The sequence below is a fragment of the Giraffa tippelskirchi genome, chromosome 13 (assembly GCF_054371585.1).
Source record: "Giraffa tippelskirchi isolate mGirTip1 chromosome 13, T2T-mGirTip1v1.2.pri, whole genome shotgun sequence".
Classification (NCBI taxonomy): Eukaryota; Metazoa; Chordata; class Mammalia; order Artiodactyla; family Giraffidae; genus Giraffa; species Giraffa tippelskirchi.
Window position 1 is genome coordinate 4,407,587 of NC_137287.1, and position 14,942 is coordinate 4,422,528.

At 47.1% G+C, this 14,942-nt stretch overlaps 1 protein-coding gene across 3 annotated transcripts in view; it reads left to right on the plus strand.

The window, feature by feature from the left end:
* LMTK2 (lemur tyrosine kinase 2) overlaps positions 1-14,942 on the plus strand; it is a 75,014-nt gene that overhangs the window by 42,616 nt on the left and 17,456 nt on the right. For all 3 annotated transcript variants that reach the window (XM_081552914.1, XM_081552915.1, XM_081552916.1), the window contains exons 7-9: positions 4,400-4,536; positions 11,003-11,087; positions 12,029-12,150. In XM_081552914.1, the coding sequence (XP_081409040.1) occupies positions 4,400-4,536; positions 11,003-11,087; positions 12,029-12,150 (344 nt within the window). The remainder of the gene's footprint in view (positions 1-4,399; positions 4,537-11,002; positions 11,088-12,028; positions 12,151-14,942) is intronic.

Sequence of the window (14,942 nt, forward strand, 5' to 3'; positions counted from 1 at the left end):
ACATGGACAGTGTCCCCAACTCCAAGCCCACAGAGGGGGCACGTGGACAGTGTCCCCAACTCTGAGCCCGCAGAGGGGACACATGCCGAACAACGACACGGCGTGATCGGGCTCGGCGGTGGGGCGATGTGGGCGGCTGGCAGGGGACACCGGGTTCCCAGCGCCCAGCCAGTGGCCCCCTCCTCCCCAGCATGTGACTGCTGCCCTGGGCCCTGCGGCCCAGGCTCTCTCTGACTGTAGGTCCAGGACTTGGTGATGGGCGGTGGTGGGCGTCTCGGGACAGAGCAGACTCCAGAATGAGGACTCTGGTTTTGGCTGGATGCCCTGGGGAAACGGAGATGCCAGTCCCTGAGATGGAGCAGATCTCGGAGTTTTGCACTGTGTGCGTTGGGTTGGAGGTGCCTCTCAGGCATCCCGGGAAGGGTGTTGAGTGAGCAGCTGACAGATGAGCTTGGGGCTCGGGGGGTGGAGGGTCTGAGTCAGAGAAGTGTGTGAGAGATGATGTTCAGTTGCTGTGGGGTGATACGCACACCTGGGAACGAGTGTTGCAGTGAGGAGGGACAAGGACCATGGACAGAGCCCTGGGCGTGCCAGCCCCTGCTGACCAGGGAGGAGGGGAGGTTCTGCACAGGGGCCCGGAAAGGAGCGGCCGGGGAGGTCGGAAGGAGGAGCCCAGTGGGGAAGGAAGGAGTGGGCCGTCACTGGGTTCTGCTGGTGAGACGCTGACCTTGCGTCCGGCAGAGGTGGCCGGGGATAGCTGATGGGAGCAGCTAGAGCCAAGCCTCTTGGGCGGTGAGGGGTTCCGGGGGTGGGAGGCAGGCCAGCTGGCAGGCCCAAAGCCCTGTGTCCATGAAGAGGGAGGTAGCGTGGGTGCAGGAGCCAGGTATGGAGGCAGAGGGGCGCTCGCTGCTTCTTTGAGCAGAGACGGATGGGCTTGGAGAGGGTAATTCGTGATGAGAGGAGGTGCTGTGCAGGTGTGGGCATGGACAGGCGGGGGCTTGAGTGTCGGTGAGGACAGGAGGCACAGTCAGCGTGAGGAGTAAGGACCCTTGGGCTGGTGGTTCCCAGGGCCTCCCGCCTGGTGCAGAGGTTTCATTTCATCAGCGGATGCTGAGCACGTGGCTGTCGATGCCATTCCTTCAGCCTTTCACTCAAATTTTTGTTTAAAAACATGAAGTTTTCTCCCCAATCCTTCTGTTAAACGTATGAGCAGTTGTAACCTAATCTATTTGCTTGTTGGGTTTTTACACTGTGTTGAAGTGAATTCATTGTTCTCCATGTCCTGCGGAAAGCTGGACAGAGCACTCACGGTAGCCGGTGTTGGGATTTAAGAGGGTCCTCCCAAGGAACCATCGGAAGGTCCGCATGACTCAATACAGAAGGCAGCCAAGCGGCTGCTCTGGTGTCTGAGGTCTCAGTACCAGTGTTTTGCTGCCATCTAGCGTCATAAGGTTTTGAATCTTTTGGGGAAGAGCATCAGGGAGGATGTGAGAAATGTTTAAAACTTGGATAAAGGGAACTTTGTTTTATTTCAGAATACATTGCTGTTGTCAGTGTTTCTCTTTTTAAGTAGTAGACCAAAGTAATAATCCCTGTCTACTCACTAAGCATCATTAAAACATAAGCCAGATACCTAAATTTTTACAGCTTTATCTGTTTTAGATAGAATGGATGAATTTTTAGTAATTATATAATATAAGAATCTTTGCTATAGTTGAAGATCTTATGCTGATTTTTCTTTTGCACGGTGGTGCCGGGAGAGCACTGGGATTCTTTCGAGAACATAGAATTGGCTCCGGGCCCCTCCCAGCCCGTCACAGGCCTCATCGGTGAGAAGCTGATCTGGCTCCTCAGGAACCGCTGATGCTGACTCCACAGGTCAGAGACGTGTTTGCCCGGCTGTGCTCACCCTCCCCATTCCCCACCCCATTGCAGGCGGGGAGAGGCTGAGTTTGTGCTGAGCTGGAAACCTTCAGAGCACTCACAGTCTGAGGCAAAATCTCCTTCTGTTTATTATGCTTTATCTCCTGGTGGAACTTGGGGAGTGGCCTATTGTGGAGAGAAGATAACTTAAGAACTGTGAGTGGTAAGGAATATACTTTAGGTAACCTTGAAAAACAGCTCCACCCACTCCACCGGTCCTGCCTTCATGGCCAAAATCAGTTGGGAAGTGTTTGCTGTTTGCCAGCAGCTCCTGTTTGCTTTGAGAATTGGCCAGACGCAGAACAGCATAGTCCTACTTTTGTGTGAGGGTAGTTTTTTCCTTAGATGGACATTGAAGGAAGGGGGTTAGACAGATGCCTTTTAAGTTGTCATTTCACTGGTAAGGTGAATCAACTTCAGCTCTCTGTTCTCATATTTCATTTCCGTGTGGGCTACCTTACGAAAATCCCATGAGCCTGTAGGCTCCACGCTTTCTGCTGGAGTTTTTCTGGGTTAATTTAATTGTCACCCAACACAGGGTTCATTCCCACCACTTCTGTACTGGACAGAGCCTAGCCTGGCTGAAGGTGGGTTGGGGTAGTGAGGATAAGGTATTTTTAAAGGGGAAAAAAACATGTTTCTCGTCTGGAGCAGCTTGTAGTTGTGCTGGGGTGCAGAAGGGGAAGGGCTGTGTTTGCAGAGAAGCAGGAGCACGGCTGTGGGGGTGAGCACCCACCCTGGTCCGGGGCGGCACCTCCCGTGGCGGAGCAGCTCGCTGAGTTTAGAAAAATCCTAGAGAGCCTTGTGGTTGACTTCAGTTGACTTGACGTTCATTCTTGTAAAATAACTGATTTGATCTGCGTGCTAATTGGATTCACTCACCAAATAGAATTTTCTTGACGAGTAAACACAAGAGTGGAAGTGCAGGCCCGCTGTTTGTTACAGCTCTGTGACCTTGGGCAAAGTTCTCACCCTCCCTAAGCCTCTTCCACTGTCCGGAAAGTGGTTCAAATTGTGAGAGTTATTTGTGGTAACAGGTGCAGAAACTCCCAGCACAGTGCTTGGCTCCTGCTTGAAAGCTCAGATGGTAACAGTTATTGATACCAACATTGTTGTTGTTGTTCAGTCGCCACATCGTGTCCGACTCTTTGCAACCCCGTGGACTGCAGCAAGCCAGGCCTCCCTGTCCCTCACCGTCTCCCAGAGTTTGCCCAAGTTCATGTCCATTGAATCGGTGATGCCATCCAACCATCTCATCCTCTGTCACCTTCTTCTCCTTCTGCCTTCAATCTTTCCCAGCCATGAGAACCCCATGATACCAACATTATCATTCATAAAAGATCGTTGAAACCGGGAGTGAAAACAAATGTAGGTGTGGACTTAGACGTTACCTTAGGATGCACTTAGTATTGAGTATGGACAAATGCTAGTAGACGAATAGTTAATTTGGGAGGTTTTATCAGTTTGCTGTCTTCAGTAGCAGTTGTTAGAAAGGTATTAGATTCTTTTAATTGGTCAAGGAATTTTCTTCCTCAGGCATCTTTTTTGACTCACATGTAAAGAAAACTGAAAACTTTTGACTTGCTTTTTTCTGAATTTTATTAGCTTATTATGTAAAACTTTACCTTGGAATTACATCGCATCAATAAATACTTAATCATGTGGTAAGTAGAACATGGAAGATTGCCTCAAAAGTGTATTTCCCCAAAGAGATACATGGTAAATCCCTTAGGACATACCACCCTCGGAAACAAAAACTGAGAAAGATGTGTGTGTGTTGTGGGGGGCAGAGGCCGGGGGGAGTCCTGCGCAAGTACCTGGGACATTGAAACACCTGTGTGCCGGGGTCTGAGTGTGAATGTGTTCATTTTCCTGTCCTTTGAACAGACTTAATTAGAGTCACATCGTGAATGGTTCTGAAGTGGCCCTAATGTTCTTTTTCACAGGGACCTTGGGGGAGCCGGCAAAGAATTGAAGCAGTTACCAGCACTCGAAAATGCTTTTCTTCCTTTTCCATCCGTTTTTCTTTCCTTCCCTCCCTTTCTGTTGCTTTTGTGATGTGATGTCCCCTGGAATCCTTGAAGGCGGTGTGAATGGCCCCTCTTTTTTACTCTCCATCTCGTCTCTCAGTGACCTGGGAATTTCTGTACCTCTGCACTAAATGTAAATTGTGCATCATTGTAAAATTATCTTTTTATTATTATCATTTTTTAGCTGTTGTTAGCCATGTGTTTCTATAACAAAGATAAACTAATATTTAATTTAGAATGATCCTAAAAGAAGAAGGACGTTTTCTTGAGCTTTGAAGTATTTGGTTGGAATTGCTATTTTTGTTATTTTAAATGTGTTCAGTAAGATTCTTAATTAAGCTCAAATCTGAGTAATTTCCAAGAAGTCATGTCAGCATCTCTGTCAGCTGAGATGCCTATTTGTCCCCCGGTCCTCTCTGGAAACTGACCTGGGCTGGTTCCTGCAGGGCGACCTGAAGGCTTACCTGCGCAGTGGCGAGCCGGAGCCGGCGCGGGGAGACGCACAGACCATGCTGCTGCAGAGGCTGGCGTGCGAGATTGCGGCAGGGCTGGCGGCCATGCACAAGCGTCACTTCCTGCACAGGTGGGTCCCTCTGCTGGCGCGCCTCCCCCACCCCTGACCCCAGACGTGGGCACCGGCTCTGCCAGAAGCCCAGGGAGGACTGGCTGTGGGTGCGAACTTTCAATTTATAAACAAGCCATCCCCTCCTGGCCCAGGGTCAAAATAAGGGTTGAGCTGGGCTCCGTCTAAAGCAGCACCAGGGAACAGAGTGCCTGAGTACAGCCTAAGACCTAGAAGTTATTGCCAGAATCTCAAAGCATGCGAAAGGGTGTGATGCTCAGAGTCGAGAGGGAGCAGTTCTGGTCTGCCTTCCGGACCCCTGCCCTGGCATCCCCCTCGCATCAGCCTCAGGCTCCGCTTCTACCCGCTGGGTGTCATTGTCACGGTATGGCCCTCTCCTGTTCTGGAGGCGGGAAGAGGAGGGCTCTGAGGGTCTGGTGTCATCTTCTGATAGAAGGTCCCAGTGCCGGCCTCTGGTCGGCACTCTGAGAGGCTGCCCCAGCTGGACTGGGGGTGCTGGGTTGTGTGTGAGCAGCCCTGCAGTCGGGGTAACGCGTCTCTCCAGACCTTTCTGGTCCCACTTGAACAGCCACAGCTCTTGGAACGCGTCGTATCTTGTTCAGATCATCCACATAATTGTTTTAATTAGGACGGCAAAGTGCTTTGAGTCCTGAGATGATGATTCTTTAAACTCAGAAGGAGACTCCTGCTTGTTTTCCTCCAGCCTTTTCAGCTCTGATTTGTGTTTGAAATGTTTTCTCAGGTCTCTGGACAAATTGGGCGGTGTGTGTGTGTGTGCACGCGTGTGTGCTGCATGCATGCTCAGTCATGTCCGACTCTTGCATGCTCAGTGTGTGTGTGCGTGTGTGTGTATGCACGTGTGCATGCATGCATGCATGTATGCTCAGTCGTGTCCGAGCACCCACCCCCGCCCCAGGCTCCTCCATCCCAGTACTGAAGTGGGTTGCCATTTCCTCGTCCAGGGGATTTTCCTGACCCAGGAATCAAACCCACGTCTCCTGAGTCTCCTGCATTGTCAGGCAGGTTCTTTACCACTGAGCTGTCTCTTTGCTGCTGCTGCTGCTAAGTCGCTTCAGTCGTGTCCGACTCTGTGCGACCCCATAGACGGCAGCCCACCAGGCTCTGCCGTCCCTGGGATTCTCCAGGCAAGAATACTGGAGTGGGTTGCCATTTCCTTCTCCAGTGCATGAAAGGGAAAAGTGAAAGTGAAGTCGCTCAGTCGTGTCCAACTCTTAGCTACCCCATGGACTGTGGCCTACCAGGCTCCTCCGTCCATGGGATTTTCCAGGCAAGAGTACTGGAGTGGGGTGCCATTGCCTTCTCCGGCTGTCTCTTTAGTTGACTTTAATTAAATCATTTTACTCTTAACAATCGAAAGACCTGAAAAGGAACACCTGTGTGTACTGACATGGAGACACAGGTTGTGTATTTTATATATACACACATATAAAATGTATTTAAAATATGACGCCATTAAAAAAAGAAAATGCTTATATCTGTGGGGGTTTGTGTGAGTCTGTGTGTACGTGTGCGAACAGATATGGAAAAATACCCATCAAATTGTCAACATTACTTCGGGGTGGGAAGAAGGAAAATTAACATTCTTCTTATATATCTATCTAATTTGACTTGCACAGTGAGCAGATCCTTCTGATAAGGTGCTTTTTAAGAGACCAGAAAAAATTATGAATTTCTTCAGGCCCAAGGCAGAAACCCTTACACAAAACGTCAAAATATAAAGATCTATTTGTTTTATAATGGAGAAATCTTATATTTTGTTTTTTTCCCTCATAACAGATTAATACCCGGCATATTTGTATTGTTACTCTTTTATAAAACACAAGGGATTATTACCTAAATACTTGGTGTAGAAATTTTTAGATTTTGGAGAACGGAGCATTTTCAGAGATGATCACATCAGAATCAGCAACATAAAGTTATCAAAGACAACTGGAAATTGTTTAAAGCCCAAGTTGGTTTCTATGATTATATTTTAAAAATTGGCAGAGATGTCAGAATAAATGTTACCTTCCTGTGAGTGTCTTTAGGTTAAAGTTTTACTTACTTTAGAATCTTGTTTCAAACAAATAAAGATGATAAATTAACTCACATGATTTGGATGTAATTCAGGTACATAAACTCAAGGTAAAGAAAATTCCTGAAACCATTGACAGCTGTTTCATTTTATTTTAAAAAGTAGCCATATTTTATGTAATATTGTGTACTTTATTTTTTTGTTGGTAGCACACCATAATAGCATTTTTTAAAACTGGAGTAGAGTTGATTTACAGTATTGTGTTCCAGGCGTACAGCAGAGTGACTCATATATATGTTTTTCAGATTATTTGTCATTCTGGGTTGTTACAGTGAGTGCACAATAGCATAGTTTTAAGTTGGACTTTAGAACATTTATTCGCTGACTCAAAGTCGAACTTTCTATGTTGGTTGGAAATAGAACTTCCCACGCATCCAACTGGAAGCTGATTTAGTTAGGCACCCCCGGTTAATTTTTATTTTTACTTATTGTCTAAGAGGAGACTTAAGCCTTGGTCTTGGGTAGCCTGCGTTTCTGTATCAGACACGTGACGTCCGGGAAGGCCACGTAAACAGCAGGAGCTGCCCGTGTGTCATGCCCCACACCTTCCTGATCTGCTGTCTGAGTGCCCGGGCCTTCCTGTGCCCGGCCTGTCAGTCTTCCTGGAGGAGCAGGAAGACGCTACCAGGCCGTTGTGATGAGTAAGTGCGCAGGACAGCCAGCGGGCGGCGTGGGCGTGGCTCATGTAGCTGGAGACCCATGTGATCGTGGCCTTAAGCTGTGCCCAGGTAACACTGCAGGAAAGGACCTCCAGAGGGACGTCCCTGGCAGTCCAGTGGTTAGGACTCAGCGCTTCCACTGCAGGGGTGCAGGCGCGATTCCTGGTCGGGAAACTAGCATCCCACATACCATGTGGCGCAGCCAGAATAAAACACAAGACCTCTTTAGGATTTTCCTAGTTTTAAAGTTAAAAGTTACTTTCTGCTGAGACACACCGAGGTTATTAAGTCCTCCAGCCCTCAGAGTGTGGGTGTCCAGTGTTACAGGAGCCCAGCGTCCATAGAACCCAGTTTATGGGGAAGGTGTGTGTGAGAGGGTTAGGAAGGACCAGCCATAGGCCTGGGCTGTAGACGCTGTCTGTGCTGTGACGTCGGGGAAGAGAAGCGTGATGCAGGCTGACTTGAGCAGGGGCGAAAGCTGTCCAGACGCTGAATGAGCCCAGTTGCCTCTTTGTGCTGTGTCTGAATCCTCTGGCCTTGCTCCTCTGCCGCTGCCTCCGCAGAGTCTCTTCACAGCCCACGTGGGGATTAGTTTTTACGCCGTGGTGGCTTCTGGCGGCAGGTTGGTGCAGTGAGCTGAAGCTATTAAGTGGCCTCTCCTTCCTTAATCCTCAGAGCCTGTTTCTTCCCTGAAACAGAGTAATCTTGCCCTGAAGTGCTTTTGTCAGGATTACATAAGATAATGTGGGCCGCGCCCTGGAAGAGTATTCAGTTGGGTTGTCGCTTGCTCTTTTGATCAGGAATTCAGGTTCCTGGGAGAGCCTTGCTGGGTAATATGTTAATTAAATAGAGGACAGAGTGGTTTTGAAAACGGCCACAGCCCCCCTGAGCTGTTTCCACAAGAACGATCTCCTGGAGGTGGAAACGAGCTCTCACGCCAGTGGGAGCTGAGAGCAAGCCTTGATGTTTCCTTGTGAATCAGGCCGGGAAACTGTGTAGAACACTTCTGAGTAGCCACCGCCTGCTCTTCTGGCGGGGTCCCTGCAGTCACGGCTGAGGCCACCACACGTGCTACCGCCTAGGGGGACGGAGCCCAAGCTCTGAGGGCCAGGCCAGTTGGCAGCTTTGCCACTAGACCTGTTTTTCAACTTGAAGGAAGCATATACTGGGTATGTTTGTATTTCCTGACCCACACCGGCTGTTGACGTCAAGAGTCAGCTCTGCTGTTAAAGAGTCGCACCTTCACGCTTTCCTGTTCTTCAGCTTGGCGCATTATTGGGCCTCGGAGAGTATTTATGTTTTGCTACTTTTGAGTTGAATTATATCATTTTAAATCTGGACAACACTTTGATGTTTTGATGTTTAAAAACTGTATTCTTATAAAAACCTTATGAGTTAACCCTTACAGGTAAGCGCACACCCCCTTTTTTTTTGTCCAGGAGAACTGAGGCTCTGGGGATAATTGACTTGCCAGAGTCACACAGTTATGAGTGGTGGAGCCAAGACCAGGTCGCCGGTCTCTGACTTGGTCCAGTGCTTTTGCACTGTCCTCCGGAGACCAGGATGTTGGGGTGGAATAGAGGGCGAGTTTAGAGGAAATTCCCTCGGTCACATCATCGTTTTTCTCCTCAGTACCCCTGGTGTTCAGGTAACAAGAGGCATTTCCTCCTCTCTCTCTCTCTGAGACCATCAGTCGAATTGTAGGAGTTTCTCAGTGTCGTGCGTAGAGAGCTACAGGCCCTTTGTACATGTATCTTTTCATCTTTTACCTGCTTCTCATTCCCGGTGTCTGTAGACCTGCAGGGACCGTGTGTGAGGAGAGGGGTGTGGAGGGAGGCGGCCGTGGTCCTGGAGTGGAAGGTGCCAGGGGCCACCCCACAGGTGCCCTCCCTGCCCCCGCCTCGGGCTGCTGCCCTGCTACAGAGGACCCGCACGCTCCCGGGCAGGGGCCCTGGCTCCCAGATCTTTATTCTGCTCCCAGGACAGAGGTGTTGCGAAGGTTGAGGAGGGTCTGTCCGCAGGGACCTTAGCAGTGCTGGCCAGTGGTGCCTGGAGCCTCTGGGGCAGGACCCGCAGTGCCACGCGTGTGCCGCTGGCAGTCCAGAGGGCCAGGTGGCCTAGAGCCCCGCATTCTGCTGGCCGCACGTGGCCGCCCGCCCTTCCTTCCTTCCTTTCCAAAACTCAGGGGCCACCTGTCTGCTTGGGATGGGAGGTTTCTAAGGCACACCTCGTTCTGCCCCACTTCGCAGATGCCGCGGGTTTGTTGGCGCGCCCCCCCCCCCCAGATCAGAAGTCGGCAGCAGCCCTCGTCGGGCAGGTCTGGGGGTGCACCTCTCCAGCAGCGCTTGCTGACCTCCTGTCTGTGCCACATCGGGGGCTCTCACAGCATGTCACACCTTGTCGTTGTTGTTACGATGATCTGTGATCAGTGATCTTCAGTGTTACTATTGTAATTATTTTGACATTTTTTAAGCGATAAAGTATTTTTAATTAAGGTTTATACATAGCAGGTTTTTTTGTTTGTTTGTTTTTGGACACGTAATAGACTACAGTGTAAACACCACTTTTCTATGCACTTGGAAACCTAAGAATTCATGGACTTGCTTTATCATGAGAGTCGCTTTGTGGTGCTGTGGAACACCCATCCCCCTGTGTGCTTGCATTTTGCCTGTAACATTAGAGGTATCCCGAGGTTTTCCCCAGACACTACACAGGCCTGGTGGAGCGCCATGAAAACACTGCTTGTAAACATAGTATAGAGAGAGATTGAATACATCTGACTGGTTTGCATACATCTAACTAATTGGATACATCTAACTGCTTTCTTATCTTGGACTTCAAATTCAGTTTCTGAGAACTTTTATTTAGGATTTAAAGCTGTAAGTTAGGTATTCAATTCTATTTTAGTTCAGTGGCTTTCTCATTCATATGCCAGTTGATAATTAAAAAGATTCCAAGGGTTAAAGCTGAAATCCAAAAAATGTAATCTGCTGTCTCTATGGGAAGTTTCTTTAGAAAAAATAGTTTTTACTTTTCAAGTTAGGTATTTTTTAAAATTAATTTGTTCTTAAATAAACTGAGTAAATCGTTTTAAGTCAGTCTTGAAAATATGCTCTTTGCCTCCCTCTTGGAGAGGTAGAGTTTGGAAGAGAAGAGAATGAGTGGGAGGGGCTAAATCACTTACAATGCTTGCATATCTTTGAAAAGGGAGTTAAAACAAACATTTTTAATACTGTAGATTATTTTAGCATACTTGAAGTTGTAACTTTATTCTTTACTTGCAGTTAAGAGACTACTACTAGACTATTACTCAGGTAATGTAAGCTATTTAAAATAAATTCAGACAAATTAGCCAGTTTAGAATTCTTCCTTGGTAACTCTAAAAATACCAGGAAATGAACCATAAGTCTGGTATCAATGCAGAACAAGGTACAAATATGTTTAGAATTTAACCTGTTAGCAGTCAGAGTGAATTACAAAAGAAAACACAAAAACTGATCATCTCCATTCTTTAAGTAATTAGGAATATGGCGTTGCCTTTTTCTGTGAAAAAGGATTTTGAAACATGAATTATTCATCAGGGAACTCAATACACTTACCACTCTGATTTTCCAAGAAAGCCTTTGTCCATGGCAGTTCCATGTCATGTCATCCTGGGTGTTGATTCTCCCTGTTCTCATGTTCACTTTCACTTCACTCTTTCTGTTTTCAGTGACTTAGCCCTGCGAAACTGCTTTCTTACCTCGGACTTAAATGTGAAAGTGGGTGATTATGGAATAGGATTCAGCAGGTACAAGGTAAGCCAGAGGTTTAAGGGTTCTCTCCCTGATCTAACTTAATGCTCATGAAGTGGTCATATCACAAAATGCCTTGCCTGTTTGGAAAGGGAGGGTAAATAATTATTGCTACCATATAATAAAATACACATCATATATAAATATTTCTCTGTTACATGTTTAGTAAAATTTCAGCTCAAATCAGTAAGCTTGGGATTTGAGTTTTTCAACTCTGTCATAAATATATCCCCCAAAGAAAATAAGTGAAGTACCTGTGAAATTTTTATTTGTGTTTGCTTAGCCCAGCTGAGTAAGGTGGCTTACTATGGGGCAAAAAAAAAAAAAAAATCATGCAAATGTAAGTCTGTTCTTAGTCTACATAGTATCTCAAGTATCTTGAGCACTTGCTGTATAGCACCCAGGCACTATGAGGTACTTGCCCACATGATCTCATGTAACCCTCACCATAAAGGGAAGGCTGTGCATCTTCCTGATCTTTTGGGTCGGGAAGGAGGCTCAGCATGTTTGTTGCTTGCTCAGAGTCACAGAGCTGGTAGATGATCAAATGTTGACTCAACCAGTCTGTCCAATTCGAAAGCCTGCGCTCTTACTCATTAACCACCCTGTTCTTCTGCTCAGGGATACAACCCAGCATAGTTTACAAGATATTTTGTTCGGAGTCTGCATTCTGTACATCAGACATAGCGTCCCTGCCTTTTCTAGGAAGGGTGACTGAGCAGGTGTTCATGGTTCGGAGGCCAGCTCTTGAGGCCTGGGAGGCTGATTCAGAGAAGCCCTCAACCCATCCTCTGCCCGGAAGCTCTGTCTCTGTGTCCATTTTTTTCTCTGACTTGTGTTTTTGGGTCGAGTATGTGTTTCCTGAGAATGGCCTGGGATTTAGTTACTGAGCTCACTAGAAGTGGTAGAGAATTCAAAATTCTGTGTGCTTTCTTACAAAACAGGAGGATTATGTTGAGACGGACGATAAAAAATTTTTCCCTCTCCGATGGACTGCTCCAGAATTAGTGACCAGCTTTCAAGACAGACTGCTAACTGCAGATCAGACTAAATATAGTAATATCTGGTATGTATCGATTTATCATTCGGTGAGGCTTTTGTTATTAACAAAGTCCTAACTTCTTTCTTCTCAAGTACTTTCTTAAGGGAAAGTATAATAATTGAATAAGATGTAGGAATACCAGTGACTGATGTTGTGAAAGACAGTTTATTAACATCATAGCAGTGATCCCAGTTTTTGCAGTGATGCAATAACTTTTACCCATTCAACAGTAATAATCTCCATAAAAGCAGGAACCAAGGCTGTTTTCTTTGCCTACTATAGGGCCTTGTTTATGGTTGATGTTTAATAAATATTAATTGAGTAAATGAAAAAACTGAAAGAGGTTTGGACCATTAGATAGTACTGAGATATAGCTCAGTTTAATGGAAGTTGAAAAAAAATGTGTGTAGGAAGTCTTTGACTAACAGTTTCTGTTACAGCTTTCTTAATTTATGTCTCCTTTTTTTTTTTGGTGCTGTCGTCCTGCTTTTTCTTTCCTTTTTTTTTTGCTTCTTACCTTCTTAGGGATTGTTTTTTCTTTTCCTCATCGTTTGGGAGCTGTGTACTCTATTGCTATCATTGTATTGGTGACCCTGGAAATAACATGTATGCTTAACTTAGTCTAATAGTACTTCTTACCTTGGCCTCTTGCTGAGCAATACAGGGACCACAGGGTATTTTAACATGCTTTAACTTTACACCAGACACATACACACATGCAGTTGTGTTCATCATTGTCAGGTATCTTATTTTTTTCTCTTAACCCCACAAGATGTTGTTATTTTTCTTAACCTCAGTGTTTGTTTAGGTTTATCCACGTAATCAGATCACTTTGCTTTTTTTTTTTTTAATTTCCCCCCAAATCTCAGACCTTCTATAGGGGCTCACTCTCCTTCTGTCTGAAGTATGTCCTTCAGAATTCCCTGTAGTGCAGTCTCACTGGTAACAGATTCTCAGGTCTTTTTCTGTAGGTATGAGCACACCTCTGTTTTGTCCTCATTCTTGAAGTGTATTTTTTTACTTGATGACAGTTATTTTCTCTCCGTGTATTGAAGATCTCACTCCACTGTCTTCTGGCTTCCATTGTTGCTCTTGAGAAGTCAGCTGTAAGTCTCCCTAAGCTCTTTGAAGGTAACGTGACTTCTTCTCTCTGGCTGCTTTTAAACTCTTCTCTTTGTCTTTTGGTTTTTTGTAGTATCACTGTGATATGTATGGATGTGGACTTTTCTGTCTTTCTGCTTGGCTTTTCATATCTTAGGTTGGTGTTCTCAGCCCTTACCCTCCCAATAACTGCCTCAGCCCCATTTTTTCTTCTCTTGGAAGTCTGGTTAGACACGCGTCACAACCTCTCGCTTTGTCTTTTGTCTCTTATTCTCTCCTTTATATTCCATCTCTTCAGCTCCCTGTGCCACACTCTAGGTAATTTTTCAAACCTGTGCTCTAGCCGCTAATTCTTGGTCTTTTTAAAATTCCTTCTTCAGCCGTGTCTATTCCTCTATTAAATCTCTCTACTGGATTTTATAGTTCAGTTAGTTGGCTTTTCTGTTTTAGGAGGTCTATTTGATTTTTTAAAAAACTGTTCCAGAGTTTTTAAAGTTTGGTTATGATCTACGTTAGATAATTCCCGTATCTGAAGTCTGTGTGGATTTGATCTTACTGGTTCTTGATGGTGCGTTGTTTCCTTGGTGAGGATCTTGGAAGCCTGGACCTGAGAACATTCCTTCAGAGAGGGTCCACCCATGCTTTCGTCAGGTCTTTGTGTGTCCTGGCTCGTCAGGGATGACAGCAGCCCGGGGCTTTCTGTATTCAGCCGGAGGCCTTTTGGGTGCTCGGATGGTGTAAACTTGGGCTGCGAACCCCAGTAAGGCCAGCTCTGTGGTCACAGCTTCTTCGGGAATGAACCCACCCCCCGCCCAGCCCCTGCCAGCACACACACACGTGTACTCAACACACATGCTCACAGTCACACTGTGCACTCACTCACGGGGCTTCAGTGCCAAGGCAGCTTGCCCTCCAGGCTCCCGAGGGGGCAGGTTTATTCCCACTGTGATGATAAGGTCTCTGTGAGGCCCCCTGTTGGCAGGGCCAGGGCTTGGCCTGTCCGCCATCAAGCCTGGTTCACCAAAGACACAGACACCCAGGCTCCGGGCCCCAGCAGACGCCGCGGTCAGAAATGGTGTGGTGCTCTCCTCTGTCCTCTAAGCTCCAGTGCTGTCCAGTGAGTTCCCTGCTAGCTTATCTGTTGTTTGATATGTTTTATAAGAAGTTGCTTTTCACGGATCATCCATATTTTTACTGTTCTCCGCGGGGTGATTGACCTGAAGACTTAGCCTGCGTTCCCAGAGACAGAGCCTGCCCCTTGTCTCTGACGGGGTGAGAAGTGTCTGGTGGCAGGGCTGGCAGTGGTGTCAGCTTCTGCCCGAGGCAGGGACCACACTGCCCTGTGCTGGGGATGAACCTGAGGGTCTTGGCTCCATGAGTTTGGTGGAAGAGGGGGGAAGAGCTACAGGATGTTTTTCCTCCCAGAAGAAAGCAGGTCCTTAGGGAGACAGGGTATGATGGGCAGTGACTGATACCGCTTTTCCTGAGGAGACTGGGCAGAAAGATGAGGGAATAGGGAGCCGCAGGGTGGGCCTTGAGGAGGGGACACGTCTCATCTTCCTTGCTGGCCTGCGTGAGGAGACGCACGAGGGATGCTGGAGAAAGGTGTTAGGAGTGGGGAGCTGAGAAAGCCCAGGCCTCGTGTTCTCTGAAGAGCAGGGGAGGAGAGGGCTGGTCCAGGAATAGGCCTTATGAGGGGAGAGAAAGGGCGTCAA